The 24854-nt window shown below is 50.4% G+C and overlaps 1 protein-coding gene across 2 annotated transcripts in view; it reads right to left on the reverse strand.

The window, feature by feature from the left end:
* SHROOM2 (shroom family member 2) overlaps nt 1-24854 on the reverse strand; it is a 132724-nt gene that overhangs the window by 34624 nt on the left and 73246 nt on the right. Inside the window, exons 3-5 of one of the 2 annotated variants that reach the window (XM_044911667.1) lie at nt 17674-17805; nt 12246-14721; nt 11013-11110 (exon numbers count right to left, since the gene is read on the reverse strand). In XM_044911667.1, the coding sequence (XP_044767602.1) occupies nt 11013-11110; nt 12246-14721; nt 17674-17805 (2706 nt within the window). Of the gene's footprint in view, nt 1-11012; nt 11111-12245; nt 14722-17673; nt 17806-24854 lie in introns of those variants that run through there. The other variant, XM_021680889.1, reaches the window with a different exon arrangement.

Raw genomic sequence — 24854 nt, forward strand, 5'->3', positions numbered from 1 at the left:
CTTGACAATTTTAAGAAGTACTGTTCAGGCATTTTGTAGAATGTCTCTCAACTGGGATTTGTCTGATGTTTTTGTCACAATTATGGTTATGGATTTTGCAGAAGATCACAAAGGTAAAAAGTGCCATTCTCATAGGATCTCAAGGGTCATGCTGTCAATACAACTAATCTCTGTGCGTCACCTGGCAGGGGTTAGCGTATGTCAGTTTCTCCATCATAAGCTCCTTCTCTCCCTCCACCTTGCCATCCTGCCCTCTTTGGGAGGAGGTTACCCATATACAGCCCATATTTAAGGAGCCAGGAGTTCTGCTCCACCTCCTGGCAGAAGATCTACATAGATTATCTGGAATTTTTCTGTCTTTTCTCTCTCCACTTATTTATTCAATCACTTACGTATATCAGTATGGACTCAGGAATATTTACTTTATATACTGGGTTACAATCTAACACTCCTTTATTTCATTGTTTCAATTGTTCCAACTCTGGTCATAGGAAGCTCTTTAAGTTGGCTCCTGTGTCCCTTTGACATATCCTTATTGTTATTGGGCTTGTTTGGTTTAGTTCTTCCTTACTTTTTGTCACTACAAGATGTTCCAGGCTCATTCTGTGTATTCCCTGCCCCGGCCTAAACCCAGCCACTCCCTGCCAGGAGCACTGGTTGCTTTGATTACAGAAGGGTACTGGAAAACAAGATCTTGATGCTGGTTGTGCTTGAGGACTTTTTAAAGAATGCCCTCAATGAATTATTTCCAAAGAGAAAGCACTTTTATAACACTAAGATTTATAATTTGGGTTTTCATACATCCATGTTTACTAGAGCGAGGCATAATTACCAGGGTGTCTAGGACACTCACGTCTTTTCATAGCTTGTGCTATGTTAATACTTGTGAGATTTTTACATTATGAATACTTGTAATAAAATGCATACGTATCCCTGTCTTTGACACGGAACATTTGTGCGCTTGAAGAATTCCACAGATAAAAAGGGAACAGAACAAGACAAGCACCCTAGCACTTACATTCCAGAAGAACTCTTCCCCCTAGCCTCTTAGGCAGTCTTGGTGAAGCCTTAAGCCCTTCCTGAGTCACTTCACCTAACGTGGCATGCCAGTCTTTAGGGTCTGGGGGTGCCCTCCCTACCCCTCGCCATCACTGCAAGGCAGAACATCACAAAGGAGCCCATGATTAGAGCATCCTGCACTCACCTCTACTTCCACGCTGTGAAGGAGCCATGGCCACCTCTATTTGGGTGGACAATGTAAACTCTTCAAGTTCAAAAAAGACAAGTAAAATGAAGACAAGAGAAATGGATCTCATTCTTGCAAGAGAATCATAAAAAAAGTCTCTCTGAAATGTCTAGACAGACTGCCAGCCAGGTCCCACATTCCCATCCCTGAAAGTACACTCACGCACAGCCATCCCTTGACCGAACCCAAGGGCTGGCAAGTTTTCCCGGAACACAGCTACACATACTCCCATTCGTACTGTTCATGGCTGCCTCCATGCTACAAGAGTTGAGTCATCACAACATGAACAGACTGTCCCCCGAAGCCAAGAATATTCACTGTCTGACCCTTTACAAACTTTGTCGACCTCAGATTTGCTGCCGCATTGCTCAGACTTGAGTAATGCATAGACTCATCTTAAACTGACTTTTTCTCTTGTGGCATTCCAGTGTTGACAGATTTTTAAAAATTGGTAAGGTCTACATGCCACAAAATTTACTCTATGAAAGTATACAATTCAGTAGTTTTTAGTATATTCACAGAGTTATGCAACCATCAGTACTATCTAATTCCAGAGTATTTTCATCACCCCCAAAAGAAACTCCATACCTACTCTAGCAAGTCATTCCCATTCCCCCCAACCCTTAATTCCTGGCAAATGAATCTGCTTTCTGTCTCTATAGATTCTGCCTACATATGGAAACATGCAGTGTATGGCTTTTTTACTGAATTGTGAAATATGTCTAAATATAAAACATTTTATTTTATTTTCATAGCTCTTAGGCTAGGAAATACAAAACAAATTTACAATTATATGAGAACAAAACCATAAAGCAAATGTTTAATGAGACAAATGACGGGGCTTTGCTGGGAATGAGCTGTTTCTCCTGTGGTCCCAGATCTCAGCTACTACGGTTTCCCAGATGTCACAGAAGGACTCATTTCACCCATCACTTTTGACAGATAGAACACAGAGCTCTGACGGCCTGGCACCTGGCTGTCTTTTCCCTCGTCTAGAGACAGAGCTTGGTTTGCATGAGAATGTGGACAGACTCTTTCCTCCCAGCCAGGGACAGTTATTTTATTAGCACTGGCAATGAGACACTTCCACACATACCAGGTGTGGTTGTGCACATCATGCAGAATATCCTGTTATGAACTTAAGGGTTAATATGGAAACAAAGAAAATTACACTCACAAGTAGAACATGCATATTCCCAAGGATATGCTCCAAACGCTGTTTGAGAACACTTGAACTAGATATACTTTTCAGGCTACCACACTGTCACTATCCATGCTTGTCTTCCTCCTTCGCCTTTCTTTCCTCCAAATTCTGGTGGAGGTGGTGATGATTTCTGTATTGGGAGTGGGAGGAAAGAGGGCTGCTAGGGATGGGGGTGGGGGCACAGACATAAAAGCACGCTCCTGGCTCTGTGTTGTCTTCTATGAATTCTTGGGAGATGTGCAGGTTTAACACATACTTAGAAATATTTGGATGCACTTTAGATTGCTTAAGAGAAACAGGTGGCTTGCAGACCGGTTTTCTTTTTTTTTAATTTATTTATTTGACAGAGAGAGACACAGCGAGAGAGGGAACACAAGCAGGGGGAGTGGGAGAGGGAGAAGCAGGCTTCCTGCTGAGCAGGGAGCCTGATGCGGGGCTCGATCCCAGGACCCTGGGACCATGACCTGAGCCGAAGGCAGACGCTTAACGACTGAGCCACCCAGGTACCCCCGATTTTCTTTTTTTAATTCAAATGTGTGGACCGTCAGCAAATTTATGAGTTAAACTGATTTGAGACTAGCTGCAAGAATCTGACAACCACTTAACATACTGAGTCTGTAGGAAATGAGTTCTGACACCCAAGTATCCATCTCACATCCAACTGATGGCAATTATGTTTGAGTAAGACATACTCTTCCTGCAGAAAGTGGATCACTTCAAGTTATCTTTCAAGTTAAAGAAAGCAAACCCAGTTCAAGAGTGACTGCTCAGTGGGTAGGTGGTTTTCTTTTGGGGTGACAAATGTTCTGGAACTAGACAGTGGTGATGGCTGCATAACATGAATGTACTAAATGTCACTAAATGATACACATTCAAATAGTAAATTTTAGGTTATGGGAATCTTACATGTAAAAAAAAGGCAAGTAATTTACAGTGACCTCAGAGACAAAGACCAGCCACTGTGGCCCTATGTAGAGATATCTACAAGCCTGTGGGTCTGAAGGGGAAGGAGGTGGAACAGAGAACCAGATGGCTGTCCAGTCCTCACAGTCATCTTGTGAGAGAGCTCAACATAGGTGGGCCTGACATTCCCGGGTGATCTTCGGCACACACAATAATTTCAGAGTTCTAATAGAAAAATAAAGGCCAACAAAGGAAAAAGAGCAAAGGAAAAACTTGCTGCAATTAAGCTGCCTTCCCCGGCCCCAAACAAAGGTGCCTCCTTTCCAAAGTTTCTAAAAACGAGTGATACTGAAGGTGGCCTTGGGGGTAGGCAGCTGTAGAAGGAATGCATGGACTCAGCCACCTACTGCATCTTTCCTGATGACCTTGCTTGCCCAAACCTTGCTCTTCTCTGTGAAGCAAGTTTTCAGTCTACCAGTATTCTAGAATGCCCACTCTTGCACGATGCTTAGTCATGTTACCATCCTACAAGAACACTATCATGCCCTCTCACAAGCTGTACCTTCTGCAAGGGAGGGAACTAAAAGCCAATGTTCACAGTTCATGGATGAGATGTACATATATTTCTTTTCTATTCTTTCCAAGATTTATTTATTTATTTGAAAGAGAGAGAGACAGAGCATAAGCAGGAGGGGCAGAGGGAGAGAGAATCTCAAGCGGACTCCACACTGAGCATGAGCCCAGGGGGAGCTGGCTCTCACGACCCTGAAATCAGGCCCTGAGCTGAAATCAAGAGTCGGAAGCTTAACCGACCCTTCCACTCAGGGACCCCGAGATGTGTGTATATTTCTAACATGGGTTAATCACTCAGGTCTGATTAAGACATTTGGCTTCATCCACTAATGTTAGGAAAGCCAACTTAATACAGACTCAGTCGAGTGCCATATTCGGCCGCAGTAGAACCAGGAACTGGAGACCTGACACTTCACAGCTTGGTTCTGGAGTCAAGAGGCAAAGCACCTTAACTAGACAATCAACCAGAAGAGCCTACAAAAGTTAAAAGGCAACAGAGATTATCTCCAAAGGAGGCAGAGCGGACTTCGCCAATGCCTTTGACAGTATGAACTGCGTTAATGTAAGGAGCATTTAAATCTGTATGGCCGTCTGAATGGGTGCTTCCCAGGCCATCTCAGCCCTCAAACACAGCCTAGAAGGGAGAAGCACGGCTGGAAAGGCTGAGAGATGAGTCTCGGTGTGTTTAAATGGATTTCTGGAGAAAGGCAAAAACGCTGATGAGCACCTTTGTGCAAATTCAACCAAGGCCAGCCGACAAGGGCCTGAGCTCTGAAGAGAGCTGTCAAGTGGACAGGAGAGACAAAAGGGTAAAAGAGCAGAGGGTTATTGCATCAGGACAGGCGCAGAGGATTCTCCATCTGGGAAGCGGAGGCCGTGGCTGGCGGGCTCCGGTGGCCAGCAGGGGCGCAGGCGCAGTTCCCGACGGGGCTGCACGGTCGCCCCGGGGGCGCACCGGAAGTTACGTAAGCTCCGCAGTTCCGGCCGCTGGAAGGCGGAGGGTGCCTTCCGCCCGCAGCTCGCGGAAGGCTTCGCTCCCCCGCCCGGAACCCGGAACCCGGAACTCGGAACCCGGAACTCGGGTCTGCGGGTCCGTCTGCGTCTCCTTCCGTCCCCGCGGGCCTCCGCTCAGCACTGGGCGCAGGGAGTGCCGCCTGCCCTCCTTCGGCACGCCTCTTCCCCCAGTCTTGGCTCCGGCTCTCCCTCTCTCCCCACCAGCCCCAAACCCAGTAACCCACACACGCTGGCCTCGCCACGCTTCCTTCCAAATAACGTGAAGTCCCCAGGCCAGACCAGCAAGGAAGCAAATGTGTGGTCGCGCTCCAGTCCCGACTCCGCGGCTCCCAAAGCCACGTGGCTATACCAGCGGGGAGGAACTGGAGTTACACCCCCCAGCCCCCAGCCCCGGCAGCAGTTTTCCTGCGGCGCCCTCTCTCCTTTCCAGGAGGGAGGACCGAGGCAAGTCTGCAAACACAAAGACCACCGCCGAGAGAGGAAGCTACGCCCCTTGCTGGCTCTGCCCGATGCTGGCTCCGCCCTGGAAAACGGCCAAGCTGGGGTGTAGCCTTGTTATCCCAGCAGGGGCTTCGTCATTTCCCAGCGGAGCAGTTCAGAATGCAAAGCTTCAATTGCCCCTTAGCTAATTGAGGGCCAGGAAAAGCAAATGTCTTCCCGAAAGCCACAAATGAGCCGTAGAGTTTGGCTGGGTAATCTCTCTCACTTTGAAATCTATTGTAAGAAGCTTGTCTAGTAACTGAAAAATCAGTCTCTGTATTAACCTCTGTACGCCAAGTCACCTCTCAGGGAGAACGTACAGGAAGGTGACCCCCAGGTGGGTTTGGCTTGTTTATGAATTTTATACTGAAGCACATTTTCCCTAACGAGCTCGATTTCATACGGATTCAATTTCACAGCTGTTGTTGGGATTCAGAGTATATTCTCACTGTCGTCCTCCTCGCTCATCTGTCCCAACAAGATACAAGCCTGCATGTCAGAGCCAGCCCATTGGCAGCAGCTCCTAAAGGCGCGGGCGGAAATGGCTGCAAGGCAGCTAGGAGGATGGAACCTGCCAGCGCCCACAGCCACCGTGCTCCACCCCCAGATCTCGTCTCTCCCTTGGTCTCCAGAGCCTCCCTGAACTGTACAGTACTCACTGAACTCTCAAATTTGAGAGCAATAGGGCGCCTGGGTGGCTCAGTCGGTTAAGCGACTGCCTTCGGCTCAGGTCATGATCCTGGAGTCCCGGGATCGAGTCCCGCATCGGGCTCCCTGCTCGGCGGGGAGTCTGCTTCTCCCTCTGACCCTCCTCCCTCTCGTGCTCTCTGTCTCTCATTCTCTCTCGCAAATAAATAAATAAAAATCTTTAATAAAAAAAAAAAATTTGAGAGCAATAATTGAACACAGCACAACTTAGCTTTCTCGCAAGCTTTAAAATATGATACTGGAAAACAAGTCCACTACCAGATCTATTTTGAGATGTTTATGTCTTGATTCTCAAAGTTATGCCAGGCTAGAAAGACAAGCCCATTTCAATTGCTATTGTGTAAACTAAAATCTTAAATAAAATTTCAGCACACAGAAAGTACCACTGGATCGTTATTCATCACAACCAAGGACTGAAGCAAGGGCTGTTGGCAGGTACCCATCCATTCATGTACCAGTCCACCCTGTTTATCCATCTACCTACCCATCTATTTATCTACCCACCACCCACCCCTCTATCCATTCATCCACCCGACAACTGGTCCATCCATCTTTCAATCACTGTGCTTACACAGGGTGCCTTCCCCAAGCTGAGCATGAACGCCCAATTGCCATTTGCTAGGTAGATGTCCTGAGGTAGGCTTGTGGTGTTCCAAGAACAGCCTTGTAATAAGCATCAAGGCCCTGAGGGAGAGACAAACTTGGCTTGTTCAAGGGATAGAAAGGTAGCAATAAGTCCCGAGCCTGGATGGGAAAGGAGAGTGACAAAGGATGCTCCACAAAAAAGGCCATACAGGGCCTTGCAGGTCATGGTCAGGAGCTTGCACTTTATTCCAAGTGCAAACAGAAGCCATTGCATGGTTTGGGAATGGGGCCAGTTATTATTTAGTTTATATTCCGAGACCAGCAAGGAGGTAGCAGCCATGGCCCAGGCCGGAGATGATGAAAGCTTGGACAAAGGTGGCGAGAACTTGATCCCAGAGAGTCAAAGCAGAGCCCCTCGGAGAGCAATGTGCTGCACTGGGGAGGTGGGCTTTGGCTTGTGCAGCAAGGTGACCAGGGGAACTGTGACTCAGATCAGAGCCCCTGCAAGGGGGGTGCTGGAGCGGCAAAGACAGGATTTCCATCTCCATTCTGTTCAGAGGCACAAGCAGCCATCCAAGCAGGGAGACCAGCAGGCAGCATGGGCGTGGGTCCGTGAGAAGCAGGGAAGGGCCCACAGACACATCTCCCAGGTGAGCGTCAGAGTCACCCACCTCCTCTGGGGAGAATGCCTCCACACGGGCATACACTCAGAAGGTCAACTCTTAAAAGTGGCATCATTGAATCACAAGGTGCCTGCAACAGCAAGGCTTCATGTAACTGAACCCCAAGACACCCTTCGGAGAAGTTTTGCCTAATTCCTCTCTTCACCAGCCACACTCAAGGATGGCAGCCCCCCTCTCCCTTTTATTTTAAATGCTCCCACATCAGCTGTGGCTCCATCAGCTCGACGACGGGATATACTTCCTGAGAGCGCTGAGGCAGCTGACAGCCTTGGCTACAAGGTATAAGGCAGAAAGGACATTTCTCCCAGGGTTATGGAGTCACTGTATACCCCAAAACTTGTAAGTTGAAGTCTGAACCCCCAGGACCTCAGAATGTGACTATTTGGAGATAGGGTTTTTAAAGAGGTAAGTAAGGTGAAATGAAGTCATCAGGGTGAATCCTAATCCAGTCTCAGTGGTGTTCTTACAAGAGACTGGGCAGAGACACACAAAGGGAAGACCACGTGGGAACACGGGGAGGAGGTGGCTAATGTGCAAGACGTGAAGAGAAGGCCTGGGAGAAACCAAACCCGCTGACCCCTTGATCTCGGGCTTCTGGCCTCCACAAGACTGGGAAAATACATTTCTATTGTCGATGTCACCCAGTCTGTGGTATTTGGTTAGGACAGCCCGAGCAAGCTGCTACATCCAGCTTATGAGGTACCCCAGTGAGTGGCGGAGAGAATTTGCAGGAAGCAGACTCCTGTCGGTCACAATGACTGAGCTCGGAGAGCTGTGCAAAACCTCTGAGAACAGGAGAAACTAGGGGGTGAAGGCAGTCGGGGTGGGTAAAGGGGTCTGCTCGCCACAGGAAAAGCTAGAAGTAAGCAAATGCAATGAAATCAGCTCTCCTGGCTTTGGGTTTCTTTCAGCTCAAACACCACCTGTCTCCCCTATGACTCAGCCAGAAGTCTCCTCATCCTCTTTCCTCCAAGATTCTGAAGCACCACATTATTTCTTACAAAAATTCTAATTATGTGTCATCATTTCTATGGTAAGTACTGGTGTCTCTCCTTCCCACTTATACTGTGAGGTCCTTTGGGAGCAGAACCTTTGTCCTATATATCCTTATATAGGACAGAATCTTGAACCTCACAAAAATGTTCTCAATGTGATTTGAATGAACAAGTAACTCTTATCTTGATGCTACTATGTTGTCTCAACAGAATACAATGAAAAACATTCACTACCCCACACCAGTTATCAGATCCGTAATTCCTTTTTTTTTTTTAAGATTTTATTTTTAAGTAATCTCTATGTCTAACGTGGGGCTCGAACTCACAACCCCAAGATCAAGAGTCACACACTTTACTGACTGAGCTGACTAGGTGCCCCAGTAATTAATATATTTTTTAATTTTTTTTTATTTTTAAGATTTTATTTATTTATTTGACAGAGAGAGAGAGAGACAATGAGAGAGGGAACACAAGCAGGGGAATGGGAGAGGGAGAAGCAGGCTCCCCGCTGAGCAGGGAGCCCGATGCGGGGCTCGATCCCAAGACCCGGGGATCATGACCTGAGCCGAAGGCAGATGCTTAACGACTGAGCCACCCAGGAGCCCCTCATATTTTTTATACACGTTTATATTGTTTTAAATTTATGCAAAACAGGGGCGCCTGGGTGGCTCAGTCGGTTAAGCGTCTGCCTTCGGCTCAGGTCATGATCCCAGGGTCCTGGGATCGAGCCCCGCATCGGGCTCCCTCCTCAGCGGGGAGCCTGCTTCTCCCTCTCTGCTGCTCCCCCTGCTTGTGCTCTATCCCTCTCTCTCTCTCAGATAAATAATAAAATCTTAAAAAAAATTAAAAAAAAAATTTATGCAAAACATTAGGCGTCTTTAAATCTTTGCATTACAGGATTTTGGTTTTGGTGAGCAAAAAGACAGTCCTTGACCTGAATTTTCATTTCTTTTATTCCCAGATTTAATGTTTTAAGTACACTATTTCTTACTGATACTTCAGAAAATAAACATTCTCCGAAAAAAGCTGAAAATGGCTTTTCCATGTTCCTGTTCTGGAATTTCGTGGAGTCTTGCCACTCTTTGAATGCGCACACAGTTCTGAAAATTGCCGGCTCTGCAGCTCAAAAGCAGAAGGCTCTGGAACTAATTTCTTTGGAGTGGTGGTGCAGTATGCTATGATAAAGGAAGCCTGTGGTCCCTCCTGCTGTTCTTCTTGACCCTCTCACTATTGACAGTGCCATTTACCCCCCCCCACACACACACACAGAGTGTACATTACAGCTATTCATTAGGACTCCGCTCACAGCAGACGGGCCAAGTCCCTTGCAGTGGAAGTGCCGTGCCTAGGGCAGGAGCGCAGCGAGCTCTGAGCACCCTCATGATGGCCGTAGAGCCCAGGAGCGGGCTGCGAGAGATTTCAGCTGGTGCCGGGCTGGGACTCACCCAGAGTCTCTCGGAGTAAAGCTCTAATTGTGTTTCTCAGAAATGGCTGCATTCTTGTAGGTGTATTATTCATCGGCCATTCCTTCTTAGCCAGGGATTCTTGGTTTCAGCCATGCAAACCGTGCATGGCAGGGACCTCCTACACAAAATGCCACTCTTGTCCCCTCAGAGCCACGTAACGATTGGATGCTGTTGCATAAGGCTAACAGCCCTCAAGTTTTTAGCCCAATGAAATAAGACCCCCTTACAGAAGGCCCTTAAAAGCAAACATTTAAATTGGTTATTTCTGAAACAGAACCTTATGAGGTTAAGTGTTTAAATCTAAATATCACACTGATCACCAGAGATTCTCAAAGCGACAGAAAAATCTGCATTCACTTACCCAACCGTGTACATTTATTTCCACGCTTCTACCAGCCCTTTTAAAATAAGGTGATACCACAGGTCCTACAGTAGTCTATGCTTTTCTCTCCCTCCCTCCTCATGCATATCAAGGGCGAGATGACACTGTCTATCTGTCTACCTACCTACGTACTTAATCTAAATTCCATCCTCCCTACAGCTAAACAGCTACACTGGCCCCATTCTAGAATGACGGCATATAGCACGGTAATATGCTGCTGCCATCCACGATTCTCTCACACGCTCTGATCCTCTTCAGGAGCCCACACAATTGATTTCTATTTTCATGCTCAAAATAAGCCCAATTTAGAAAGGCCGGCTCCATGCCTTCCTGACTGACAAACCTTCCAGGCAAGTCCGATGCGAGACCATGCCCCAGCAACCCAGCTGTGTACTTGGTCCCTTCATTCGAGCATTCTGGATAAAGCATTTCATTCAAGCACATGACACTGGACTTCCCATTTTCTCAACAGAAAGAACCTACTGTGCAGAAAACACAGCAGCCACCTAAAGAACGGAAACACGCCACGATGGCATTCGAAGGCGTCGCCGCCCTGGAGAGGGTGCTCCTGCCCGTGGTGCAGGCCCGCGGGCTCCGCTCAACGCGCACGGCGCCGTCTGCACCCGGGCACGCGGCTCGCTGCGTCCACTAACAGCCACTCTGGGTTTGGCAAAAAACAGACGCCCCACCACGTTCACCGAGCATTCACCCTCCATCAAGAAGGCCACCCCCGAGATGTCTTCTTAGCAACCCCCAATCCAAAATTCACCTACCTCGGGTGGGGATGTCCCTCCTCGGCCCAGACTGCGCAGGAAAGTTCTCTGTGCTCGCCAGGGTCCTCCACTTGCCGCTGGGGTTCGATGGCAGCTTCCTGCCAAGAGCGACACAGTGAGACACCAAGTCATCAAGCCGCCTTCTCTGAGACATCTATTATTATGAACCCCCTCATTGTGGGTTTGCCCTGCGGCCCGGACCACGGAGGCAATGACGCAGCCTGCTGTCTCGTCCTGACACTCGGCCACGGGCCTGGCGAGCTCAGCTCTCCAAACCGGCCTACCAAACAAATGAACTAGACTGTAGGTCCACTTCTGTTCGGCAGCTTAGCAGATGGCCAGCGTGAGGCCTGTAGGGCCATGGGACACAGCCGGCCAAGGCCGAAACAAAACAAAAACCAACTCACATACACCGGTGGCAACTCACTATGGCGAAGCCTCAAGCCACGAACAAACAGGCAGCTCTCCGTACACAAGTGTACTGACTATGGTGTTCTGAACCCGCTACTGGTTCTTTTGAAAAGAAACCGCATCTCTCCCTGTTAAGCATTTTCTTTGAAACATATAAAGGCGGGTTTAAGAGGCAGAGCAGGCAGAGAGAGGGGGCCTGACTCGTGGCAATCGACTTTGAGTATCGCTACGAATAGTCTGCTTTTCTAGAAGAAAGCTTAAAGCCAACTTTTACCATCAGTACCTTATAAAAAATGCAACAGTTTAATGCACTGCACGTTAGATTACGTTTGCCCTGGAGCAATGTCTAAGAATGTTTGAAAAAAAACAAAAACCAAAACCTTAAAGAACAAATACTAAAAACTGTAAATGGCCTCAAGGTTTGAAGACTGGCTATCAGACACCGTCTTATCCCTTTACAGAAAGTACCGCTTTCCATTTCAGAGGAGAACGTGCCATTTTCTAGAGCTCCCCCCAAATTCTTGGCTTGGTGTTAAGGCTTGGGCACGCTAATCACAGGGAAGGTCAGCTGAAGCAAGAGATGAGGCGGCGGCTGGGGACTCGAGATAGGCACGCAAGGACGGCACTTCAGCGGCCACGAATGTACCGGTCTGTCCCCAGGGACCTTTCACATGCTGCAAGAGCTGGAGCACGTAGGTGCTCGAACAGCTGGACACAAGTCACACTGACATCGGGCCACTCTCCTTTGGGGGGCCTCCTCTATGTGCTGTAAGACAGCAGGTGGGGGGGCAGCTTTGTCCTTGCTTGTGGCACCAGGCTTACCTGTGTGTACAGGTCTGTGGACGGCGACGACCGGGACCTTCCATGAATGTACTGCGGCCTCTCGTGCTGCTCCAGACCCGCGTCCAAGATGTCGTCGGCTGAGTGATACCTCCCGGAACTCCTGGCTTCAAGAGCTGTCCTCTGTTCCCGCCAAGAGGCTTGATACTCCGCAAAGGTCCCAAGCCTCTCAGGCGGTTCCAGCTTTCCTACCTTCCCCACTTTTCTGCACCCACTGGGGTTTCCTCCAAAGGAGGTAGTGCGGGCCCTCTTCTGGAACCAAGGCTGTGCACTCTCGTACCCATGGCCCGCTGTCGGTGGCCTCTCCAGCTTCTCCTTAGGGAATGCACAGAGTGCTTGCCTCTGGCCAGGTCTCTGGTGAATGGGTTTGCTCGTTTCCTCAAAGAACTTCCACCTGTCGGCGAACGTGCCCACGGTCTCCTCGGACGTCCCAGGGCGCTGGTGAGGGCGATCATCCCCTGAGAGCCCCACCTCGTTCATTTTCTCCGGTTCAGAGTAGGATTTCAGTTTCTGCTCCAGCGTGAACCGTTTCCGGCCTCCAATGCGGGGAACGTGCGGCACGGCCGCTCCAGACGGGGGCGGCTTGGCCAGGCCCCCCTCCCAGACACGGGGGACGGGGTCCAGATCTGTGCTGTGGTCCTCAGCCCGCTGCTCTGGCCCTGCATAATGATCAGCTGGGCTGGGGTCTAAATCACGGCGCTTAAACGACGTGGCCCGCAGGACCCGGGCCTGGGCCTCCTTCACGTGGTCTCTGTAGGTGCCCGTGAAGGACCCTTCTGGGGTGGGGCTGGTGGCACCTCCGTGCTCCGCCCTCCAGCCGACGGCCTCTTCCTCGGCTTCCCCCGCCCCGGTCAGCGTCACCGTGCTTTTGCTTTTCTGCAGCTTGGCTCGTCGCATCTGGATCTCGTTCCTCAGGGTGGTGGCAAACCGGTCGCTCCTCCGTGTCGCTTTGCCCACCTGGGCGTCAAACGGTGGCGGCCTCTCCGTACCCGCATCTGGGCCATTCTCGGGCCGGCGCGTCCCCTCCTGGGTCAGTGAGTGCAACATAGGCGTCTTGTGACGAGAGATCTTGCCGCTCTCTCCGTCGGCCCACGCGAAGCCATCTGCGGGCTTCTTCAGACCGCTCTTCTCCACGCGGCTGGCTCGTGGTGGGTCCTCGCTTCCTGCGGGGCGGCCCTCTGCTCCTCGGTCCAGCGGGTCTGCCCGGGCTCTCTCGTGGGGGCCCGGGGCCTGCTCGTGCTGCGGCAGGGAACACCGGGGTTCCTGGCCCGGCGGCTGTGGGGTGGGGGAGTCGTGGGCGCCTGGAGCCACGTCAGGACGCCAGGACCACTCGTGGAGTTGCGCTGCCGGTGTGCTCTCCTGAGGGCACTGTCTGCTCGCCACACAGTAGTAGCAGCCCTGCCCACCGCTGTCCCCCTTCTGGCTGGTGGCACCGGGCCACCTGACCTGAGCGGGGCTGTCGTCCTGGCGACGGTCAGCAGACGGCTCCTGGCGGCCCCCCGGGATGGCCACGCGGGGCTGTTCCCTCAGTGACGTGGCGGCCGTGGGGCCCCCGGGACAGAAGGGGCTCTCGGCACGGTCGTGGTGGGGGTGCTGGCTGCCGTAGGAAGGCTGCGGGAAACGCACATCCGTGCTGGACAGAGAGGCCTGCAGCCGGCCGGGGGCCCCTGGGGGGCCGCCTGCCCTGTGCTCAGAGGGCAGCAGCCCGCCGTCCAGGGGGACGTCCGGTGCACAGCCTGAGCTCCCGGCTCTTCTCCCACTGCTGGGACGCGCCAGCCTCCACGGCTGGTCCGCGGCTTCTGCTCTCCAGTCACTGCGAGGCTGGGCGCGGCTCAGGCCCAGAAAGTGCTGCACGCTGGCCGCCTCTGAGGATGGAGGGCCCTGGGCCTTCTCGTGGCTCTTGGTGGCCGCGAAGCTGTCACTGCGGAGCGGGGGAGGGGGCGGAGGAGGGGACGAAGGTGCTTTTTTCTTATCAGGAACATACCAGACGGGCCCAAAATTTGACCTCCCGGAGGTGGCCAGCTTGGCCTCAGCACTGTCTTCTGGCCTGGGGCTTTTGCTGCTGTCACAGGGGACCCGGGCCGGGAAAGACCCGAGCCTCTCTTCCAGGCCCTGAGGATCGCTGGCAGCCTGGCCCTTCCGGCTGCTGTCCGGCTTGGAGACCTCCCACAGGCCCACTTTGTAGAGGATGTTCTCTGCAGAGGAGGCATCAGCCTTGGGCAACGTGTGGTCAGGAGTGCTGCAGCTGGTGGAGAATGAGCCGTAAGCCGAGTCCCGCTTGCTCTGGCCGCCCAGGTGGTCGATGCTGCTGTTGGACTTGGCGGCGGACAGGCGTCCGGAGGGGCAGGGCTGGGAAGGCTGGTCCAGGCTGTCGACGCTCCCGAGCGAGCTAAAATGGTCAGAGGTACGCTGCAGATTTGAGTGCTCCCACGTGCCCGACAGGTCATGAGATGAAGAACTAGGAAGGAAGGACCACAGGGAAGAGTCCGCTTTAGAATCGAGGAACAGCGAAGAGGAAAATGAGGACAGCAGTGCTATGAATGCAGCTGGCCCTGCACAGAAACATCCAGACGCCCAGAACTCTTCCCAGGACAGGGTCACAGGACCTGACATGTGACCTTTGCCCAGCATTTTATTATTATTTTTTAATTTTTATTTTTTAAAGATTTTATTTATTTGACAGGGAAAGACAGAGAGAGAGAGAGAGAGACAGCGCACAAGCAGGGGGAGCGGCAGGCAGAGGGAGAAGCAGGTTCTCTGCTGAGCAGAGACCCTGACGCGGGGCTCGATCCCAGGACCCCGGGATCCTGACCTGAGCCGAAGGCAGACGCTTAACGACTGAGCCACCCAGGGGCCCCTGCATAGCACTTTAAAGGGCAACTCTGACAAGAGGCTGAAGAGACCCAGCCTGACTCGCTTGATGCTCTTTCCCCAGACAGATGCCTTCAGACACTAGCCATATGGTCCTGCCCTCGGGGTGCCGAAGTCCACAGCGGTCACCAGCAGGAAATGCCTATGTGAACGCTTTCCTCCTCTGTCACTAAGTATGGTGTCTGGCAGACCACAGCCCGTGACAACAGGTGTTAGACAGTTAAATCCTTGGGGGGACATGGATCAAAAGACCATTCTGTGACCCATGAAAATGACAAGAAATTCAAATCTCACTGCTCACAGATAAAGTGTGACCGGAACCCAGTCGTGGTCATTCGTGTACACAGTTACAGACTGCTTCTGAGCTGGGGACCTGCAACAGACGCGGGCCCATGGAGCCTAAAATATTTCCTACGTGGCCCTTTACAGAGCAGGTTTGTGGACCCCAAGGTTGAGCGTATGAAAGGGTTCTTGTCTGGACGACTAACAAAGAAGAACCAACCAAATGACGACAACTTTCACATTAAAAGGGGAAGTCCATGAGATTTATCCATGAGATCTTAAGTCCAAGCAGATATGAATAATGCTAAGCACTGTTTCCACACAGATGTGGGCAGCATATGTGCTTCTTTGATCAAGAAAGCATCAAATGGGCTTAATGGAAATCCTATTACATTAAGTCATTTCAATAATGAAATAAAAGGCTTTTTTTTTAAGATTTTATTTATTTATTTGAGAGAGTGAGAGACAGAGACAGAGATAGCGAGAGAGAACACAAGCGGGGAGGAGAGCGAGAAGCAGGCTCCCGCTGAGCAGGGAGCCCGACGTGGAGATCGATCCCAGGACCCTGGGATCATGACCTGAGCCGAAGGCAGCCGCCCAACCGACTGAGCCACTCTGGAGCCCCAAAAGGCTCACTTTTCACTTAAGTTTTAGTACTCAGCTGAGAATCTGTGGTTTCTCAAAAATACTCTGGACTCCAAATACCACCATGTCTTGTCACTTTAAGTAGGTAATGTATTTGAGATGTATTTCCTTCATAAAAGTACTTCATAATTTTACAGCAGACCAGTATTTACTAACAATCAAAATAGGTTTTGAGGGGCGCCTGGGTGTCTCAGTTGGTTAACCGTCCGACTCTTGGTTTCAGCTCATGATCTCAGGGTCCTGGGATTGGGCCCCATGTCGGGCTCTGCACTCAACGTGGAACCTGCTTGACATTCTCTCTCCTTCCGCCCCCGACTTGTGTGCATGCGCACGCTTTTGCGCTCGCTCGCTCTCTCAAACAGATAAATCTTTTTTTAAAAAACTGATTTTGAGATGGTTACATACTCCATACACACTGGCACAAATTCATTTACAGAATGGACACACATGCACACTCAGAAACACACAAACACATACATTCAAGTGCATGTGCACACACATTCACACACATGTGCAGAAATCGTAAGTGGGCACAGATACATATATGCACTCATACATGCACACGCACATACCCAAACCCACACTACTTGTTGCTACCGTCATCCTTTTAATGGGAGACTTGTGAGGACACTGGCCACTGACCCAAGGTGATGTATGACTAGCAGGAGCCTCCTCAAGCCAACACCGCCGTGGGGCTGCCACACGCCTGTCTGATACATTAGCACTTCTGACTCTGAAATGAGGCCGCCAGGTCGACCAGAACTCCCCCTCCTTCCAATGACCTACAACTCCTATCACCTTGGTCTCACGCTCAGTGGGAAGCCACCCCCGGGCCCTCAAGGCTGGATGCCACCCTGGCATGTGGGCTGGGAAGCCTTGGTTTCCTCTATACCCCCCGCCACAGGAGAGCCCTGGGGGTCGGGGAGAGGGTGCTGATGCTTAGCAGAACCGTCTGGCAGCCTCTGTGAGATACATTTGCCGAACCCGTAAGTAGCTCCTGCCTTCCAATCTATGCATAAAAGTCTCAAAAGAGGGGCGCCTGGGTGGCTCAGTCGTTAGGCGTCTGCCTTCGGCTCAGGTCGTGATCCCAGGATCCTGGGATAGAGCCCCGCATCGGGCTCCCTGCTCCGCGGGAAGCCTGCTTCTCCCTCTCCCACTCCCCCTGCTTGTGTTCCCGCTTTCACTGTCTCTCTCTCTGTCAAATAAATAAATAAAAATCTTTAAAAAAAAAAAAGTCTCAAAAGAATGGTGGTGGCTGTGGGCAAGTGGGTGGCATGGCAGCTGTTCCACTCAGGTCAGAAACACCAACTCAGCTGGCCCAAAGGGATTCAGCCCAAAAAGCAGAGTCCCTAGACTCCTGATTTATTAAGTGACATAATGAGAAAGCACACTTGCTCATCCTTGCTCTTGGTATTTCAGTTTTTGTTTTCAAGGGTTGGACACCTACCTACTCTGAAAAATTTAGAGAGTTTTACCAGTAATGGTGTTAGTGGCTTTTCCTCATCAGAAAAACAAAATCATCCTGAAGTGGAGAAAGGTGCTATCATGGCAGGGCTGGGAAGTCATGAACACCGTTGAACCCTGTCCATCCCGGGGGGAAACCAGTGCCTACCTGGCGTGGTGTTGGCTGTGCCAAGAAGGGCAGGAACTGGCAGAGGGGAACGGCGATGCTGACGACTCGGGGTGGCTATCGCAGAACTTGGTGGCATGCCAGGAGTGAGGCCTCCAGGTCACCTCATTCTTCCTGAAAAAGAACGCAGACGACTCAGGGACTTCAAACAAAGAACAACTCCATGCCAAGACAGGAGTGCAACGTGGAAATAAGTCACGGCGACTTCTGCATGATTTAGAGCATCGCTTCCAGGGTGCTTCCCACTGTATCTGGACATGAACATAGTTTTTTAGATTTTTATTAACGCAGAACTCACCCTAATGCAGAATGAGAATCACGGGCTTCAAAATGTGAATTAACCCTTATTCTTCAAAATATATTCGCAATAGTAAATGAATCTTGTTGTCCCCTCAGACACCAGCAGGACCCCAGACAGACTCTTCTGTCTTTCTTGTTTCAGCACAGCTGTGCACACAGCCCTTGGCCTCCTTGCAGAAAAGAGAATGCACTGGAGAGAAGCTCAGTGAATGCCCAGCTCAGCGGGGTCACACAGAGTGTAGAGCGCTTCTATTTACTCACTTACCTAAGTAAACACAGACATCTGGACATGAACTAAGGCTAGTAGATGCATATTCATTCCTCCGAGCCTCTCAGAGTGTCTGCGAAGTCAGCTAAGGGTCCTCATTATTGGAACGTGATGCCCTCAACCAACAGGCTGCAGCCCACTCCTGCCAGGGCCCCTGAACGTCATTCGCAGCCTCGGCCTGGGCTCCTACTTCACGGTCCCCACCACCCCACAGGGCCTTAGTGTTTTGGCTGCCCTGCCTAGGTGTGAGAGGGGAATTTTAGTCGGAAATCCACAGAGCTGCCACAAAAATGTTCCAGAGCCCCCAAGAGGAGGCTGCGGCGTGAGGAGGAGACCCACCCACACCTGGTTCTCCCACTCTCCACTTCTCCAGTGCGGGACAGAACCTGCTCGCTCCGGACAGCTTACGGCCCCATCAAGAACACAGAAAGAACTCAAAAGGAGCCTCATTAGGTACTTGACAGAGAGTAAACATTTTTCAAGCAGGCAAAAACATTCAAGGATATTACATAATAAAGAATATTAAAAAATCTGAGGGGCACCTGGGTGGCTCAGTCGGTGAAGCATCTGCCTTTGGCTCAGGTCATGATCTCAGGGTCCTGGGATGGAGCCCCAGGTCGGGCTCGCTGCAGGGAGTCTGCTTCTCCCTCTGCCCCTAACCCCTGCTCATGCTCAGTCTCTATCTAATAAATAGAATCTTAAAAAAAAAAAAGAAAGAAATCTGAAAAGCATTTATAACATAAACCTTCTGACAACTCATAATCAATGAAGAAAAATATCTGGGTTGCAAAATGTGGAATGTGTTGACTTCAGGAGTTTCCCCATGAACAGAAGCATAAAACAGACAAATTCATCACACCACAGAAGTAAAGGGACTGAAAACCGAACTGTACCTCATGGAGTTTCTCAGAATCCTCGTAAGAAAGGTTCTGGCCATGTGAATTTCATTTTCAGATGCCTTTTTCTGTGCTATCATATCCACAATTTCTTTCATCTTCCTTTATAGTTAATTAATGAAAGAAAAAAACTAGATGGAGGGCGGAGGCAAAAGGAAACAAAAAAAGGAGGCTAGGAAAGGAAAATGCCTCATCCTCTGCGGCAACATGTTTCAACCCTGCAACTGGCAAGACTGGGGTACGGGCTGGCTTACTGGGACAGCAGCGCTGCAAGCGTAAACATGTTTCCTTCTTTTTAAAAAGATAATACATACTGATGCACGTCTATTTCAAGAGGACATACTCAACAATTACAGTATGAATTAAGGGCTTAAAAAAAAAAAAAAGGACGGGGCCCCCGGGTGGCTCAGTCCTTAAGCGTCTGCCTTCGTCTCAGGTCATGATCCCAGGGTCCAGGGATTGAGCCCCACATCCAGCTCCCTGCTCAGCGGGAGTCTGCTTCTCTCTCTCCCACTCCCCCTGCTTGTGTTCCCTCTCTCGCTATGCCTCTCTTTGTCAAATAAATAAAATCTTTAAAAAAAATTAAAACAAAATTTTTTTAAAAGAACAAATGATAACACAGTGAAAAGGTTATACCTGTAAACTATGCATGAGGATCTCATGGCTACTGGGAACAGGGATGTTTTCCTAACACATGAGCTTTCACCAGGTCTTCTGAACTTCCTAGTGCATCACAAACATATTTGGCAAGGTTCCAGCTACTTTCTGCTTGTCAGCCCCTCTGATTGCCTAAAACGGCTGGATTTGTGATGATAAGAGAGTGGAGGACGTTGGGCACAGGCATGCTCATCAATCCCAATCCTGTGAGGGTGCTGGACAGGAAGGCTCTGGGGACCGAGCGCTCTGGAGCCACCTAGTGTGCGCACACCGTCACTGCCCCTCCGGCTCCAGCTGGACCAGACACGGGAGCCCATTTAACACCCTCATTTTCACTGGGGACCGAGCGCTCTGGCTGCCACTTTGTGTGCACACACCGTCACTGTCTGGCTCCAGCTGGACCAGACACGGGAGCCGATTTAACACCCTCCTTTTCACTGGGGACCGAGCGCTCTGGCGCCACCTAGTGTGCACACACCGTCACTGCCCCTCCAGCTCCAGCTGGAACAGACACGGGAGCCGATTTAACACCCTCATTTTCACTGGGGACCGAGCGTTCTGGCGCCACCTAGTGTGCACACACCGTCACTGCCCCTCCAGCTCCAGCTGGAACAGACACGGGAGCCGATTTAACACCCTCATTTTCACTGGGGACCGAGCGTTCTGGCGCCACCTAGTGTGCACACACCGTCACTGCCCGTCTGGCTCAGCTGGAACAGACACGGGAGCCGTTTAACACCCTCATTTTCACTGGGGACCGAGCGCTCCGGCTGCCAAAGGAATGCTCCCTCCTTGCCCACCGTTCGATGGAAGCCGACTGGGGAGACCAGGAAGGAAGCCCCTTCATGGGGGAAAACACAGAAGGAAAGTTTTGGCCTTGGAAACAGCCAGGAGGGGCGGGTGGGCAGCTCACTACAGCCATGGAGGCCTGTGCAGCTCGCCCCAGAGATGCCCGAGGTCCTGCTTCTGTGCCGGGTCGCTGCGCAGGGGTGCCACAAAGACCAACAACGCCCCACACTGTGCGTGGAGCCCCACAATCCCAGGAGTACTGGAAACGGGGTTCGGTCCACAGGCACATTCCATACAATGGTCATCCCTGCAGACAGGGAAGAAATCCTTCTTATTCAAGTGGCTATTGATGTTTGGAATCCTTACGATGCATGCTTATCCTACAAAATACCGAACACGGGACGCCTGGGTGGCTCAGTTGGTGAAGCATCTGCCTTCAGCTCAGGTCATGATCTCAGGGTCCTGGGATAGAGCCCCACTTCACGGGCTCCCTGCTCAGCAGAGAGTCTGCTTCTCCTTCTGCCTGACACTCCCCCTGCTTGTGCTCTATCCCCCTTTCTATCTCAAATAAATAAATAAAATCTTAAAAAAAAAAAAAGATATGAAACACATTTAAAAATGAAGAAGCCACTAAGACAACAGAGGAAAGTAAGCCACCACCTAAAGATAACCACAGGGGGGCGCCTGGGTGGCTCAGTCGTTAAGCGTCTGCCTTCGGCTCGGGTCATGATCCCCAGGGTCCTGGGATCGAGCCCCGCATCGGGCTCCCGGCTCGGCGGGAAGCCTGCTTCTCCCCCTTCCACTCCCCCTGCCTGTGCTCCTCTCTCACTGTGTCTCTCTCTGTCAAATAAATAAATAAAATCTTTAAAAAAAAAAAACAAACCACAGGTAACCTGTGTGCGTTTCCCCCATCTGTTTCTAGACAATCAGGAGAATCCTGCGGACATAGCAGGTCCATTTCCTTCTGCAGCCCGCCTGGTTCTGTGAGCATTCTCCCATGCCCCTGTCCCTCTTCCAAAATGTAACCTCTCATCAGTGCTTAATATTCCTTTCATACAAACACTGAAAAACCACAGTATTGACTATGAATATTTCCTGGTACTTCAGATAAAATTATTCACCCTAATGAAGGTTCCCCTGAAGCCTTTCCCACAAATTATACACCAGGATTAATAAAAATTTATGTTAATTTTTAAAATAATTTTATATGCTAGGTAGTCTCTGGGGAAGTTTTGGAAGGACAGGGTTTAGATCGCAAATAGGAAAAATGCTAGGCTATCACTGAAAATGAAGAACACATCTAGATATCAAAAATCCTTTAAAAAAAGGAATTATTAAAATAAATGCTTCAAGGGGCGCCTGGGTGGCTCAGTTGGTTAAGCAACTGCCTTCGGCTCAGGTCATGATCCTGGAGTCCCGGGATCGAGTCCCGCGTCGGGCTCCCTGCTCGGCAGGGAGTCTGCTTCTCCCTCTGACCCTCCTCCCTCTCATGCTCTCTGTCTCTCATTCTCTCTCTCTCAAATAAATAAATAAAATCTTTAAAAAAAATAAAAAATAAAAAAAAATGCTTCAATAAAATGTTTATCATTCTCATAAAGAACAGAATCTGTTCCTTCCACCCCCACCCAAAAAAAAGTCACATGAGTGCTAGGTTATTCTCATAACCTTTTAGAATGAAGCCAACAGGCACTGCCTCACAAGACAAACATAGTCTGTGCTTGGTCACCACGAGCGCCATGGGCCGGACGGGACCCGACCCACCGGCTGGGAGGCCAGGGAGGCCACACAGGGAGGGCAGGCGCCCTGGCTTTGGGTGCCCACTGTGATGGGCATGTGCACGGGGTGTGAGGGCTTTCAGGCAACACTGAGGTCGGGGGAGACTCCTGGGGGGAGAAAAATCAACAGTGATGCACTGGGAGCATCTTAGAGAAAAGAGTCAGGGGGCCTGAACTGGGGAAAGGCCTGGATTCTGGAGAAAGGCTGGGCTGGAGAGTATTGCAAATGGTCCTCAGTGAGCCCCTGAGTGCGTGGGACTAGCCCTAGACAGACAGCCCCTAGAATTCGAGGAGGGGAGACGGTACAGGCCAGCATGGGAGGTGCGGGTGAGGGGCGAGGAGTCTGTGCTAGAGGAGAGGGCAAGTGCAAGCATCCTTCTTATTCCTTCCAAAGGAAACAAAGAAAAAGCACCCTCTACAAACACAAAATGAACCTCGCTCTGATCTTGCCACTTCCAGTTCCTGCCAAGCCTACGGAAGACTACGTCCTAACCAGCCTCTCCCTCTGCTGCTCTATCTCCTGCCAGATCCATCTCCCTGCACCTCTGCCCTGCATAGCCGTTGCTCTCACTCCAGAACCTTCAAGTGCTCCCAGCTGCCAAAGAAGGAAGCCCAAGCTCCCACGTGCTCAGGCATCTAGCCAAGCTGCTGTTTGGAGCCTGCCCCTGGGCCAGCAGCCGGGGCACCAGGTGGGCGCAGCCCTGACCGGGCTGATGCGTTTGCACTCACCTTCCCGGCACGTTCCGATGCCAGCTCAGGTCCTGCACTCTCTGCCTCCAGCTTCCTCCCCCTGCACTCCTTTGGGTTGCATCCCCTCTGCCATTCTCTTTAGGGGGCCCTGGTACTGCTGACGTAGGACCAGATTTGGGGCTCAACCCTGGCTCAGCCTTCCAAGAACAGATCAACGGCCTATCCTTAAGAGAGACTCTGCTGCGATCTGCTTCCATTCCTCTTGACGTCTGTTGGCTCAGCACCTGTTACAGCGTTCCTGGTGCGTCCCTGTGAGCACACTCAGCAGCCAGCTAGCTCCTGGAGGGCTGGACCTAACGGTGTGATCCTCACCACTTCCCTGGAGCACTTCTACCATGTTCCACGAACGTCAACAGCACCCCCTGCATCGCACACGGTTCCTCTCCCTGGCAGAGGTGAGACAACGCAACGCTGCAGATGGGGGGGTCATGCTGGCTTCAATCTACGGTCCCACGGGATAAGACTCAGACAGTTCCTGCTTTTATACATGATGAGAATTCAGATAAAGATTCCCTAATGGCCTAAGTAGCTGAAACGGATACCAGACATCAAAGCTGCATTTTAAACAGATGCCAGGCTGAGAAGCAGCATTCCCACAGGATGAAGGCACCAGGGTTCCTGTCCACAAGGCCGGGGCACCCCGCACCCTTCCCCCAGCAAGGCCGAGTGCACGTCGCTTATTTCAGCCTCTGGCGCTCCCCCTGTGTGTGTCAGCTCAAAACACTGTGTGGAAATGTCACATCATGAACACAGGCAGAACTGGAACAGACCCAAATGATTGGCTTTTTCTAGTAACTTTTATCATCTTCATGTCGATAAATCTATTCGTGTCAGAAAAAAGAAAAAAAAAAGACTATCTCACCCACCTGTGTTCACAGTGTATCTCCCCAACCGACGAACGAGTGAGTTCAACTCAATGTTTTAAAAGAGTGCCAACCCAACTTCCTGGTTACATTTCAAGAGAATGGATTTTTCGGCAAAGACAGGCAATCTTATTGTAAATAAGTTTTATTTATAAAACTAATTATAAATAGTGCTAAGGATTAGCAACAGGGCTGATATAAAGGTCACATATAAAAGAAACGAAAATAAGTAAAACATTCTCTGCAGGTCTTAACATATTAGAAACCATCGATGTTTTCACACTACGTTTTATAAACATCACTTACATTTTCAATGAAAAAAAAATCTTAACTTTTCACCACTCTCTACTTGCCTTAGAATATGAAATGTCTCACATGATTGGAAATTCATCTGATCAAACTGCTCAAGCCATAAACTAAGCCTGAATTTGAAGAGAAGCAACTTTTCTCTTTTTCTCCTGATTTTACTTAATAAAAACAACAGTGGAAAAGACCTCAAAGAAGTCAGGGTATCTGTCCAGGTTAATCTCTGGCTCTGTTCTGTTTAACAAGAAATAAGCATGTAGCAAACAGCCATGATCCCCAAAATGCTCAAAACAGAAACTTTTCCCCCGACACTTGAGCAAACGCCTGCAGACCACCCTCCCAAAGCACACGATTTCACTGATACCTGCCGACAACCCTACAAAGGCGCAAAGCCTCCAGCAAAACCCACACACAGTTTCTGCCCCAGGCAGAGCTCCGGGGAGGGGAAGGTAGGAGGGACAACACCTGCCGACGTCCTAGCCACCCCTGTCCTCTTGCTGCATCGTGGCATGAAGCTGCTCCCAGGAACATCTGTGCTAATCAATGTCGGGGCTGCACG

Source organism: Neomonachus schauinslandi, chromosome X (assembly GCF_002201575.2).
Source record: "Neomonachus schauinslandi chromosome X, ASM220157v2, whole genome shotgun sequence".
In the NCBI taxonomy this organism is placed as follows: Eukaryota; Metazoa; Chordata; class Mammalia; order Carnivora; family Phocidae; genus Neomonachus; species Neomonachus schauinslandi.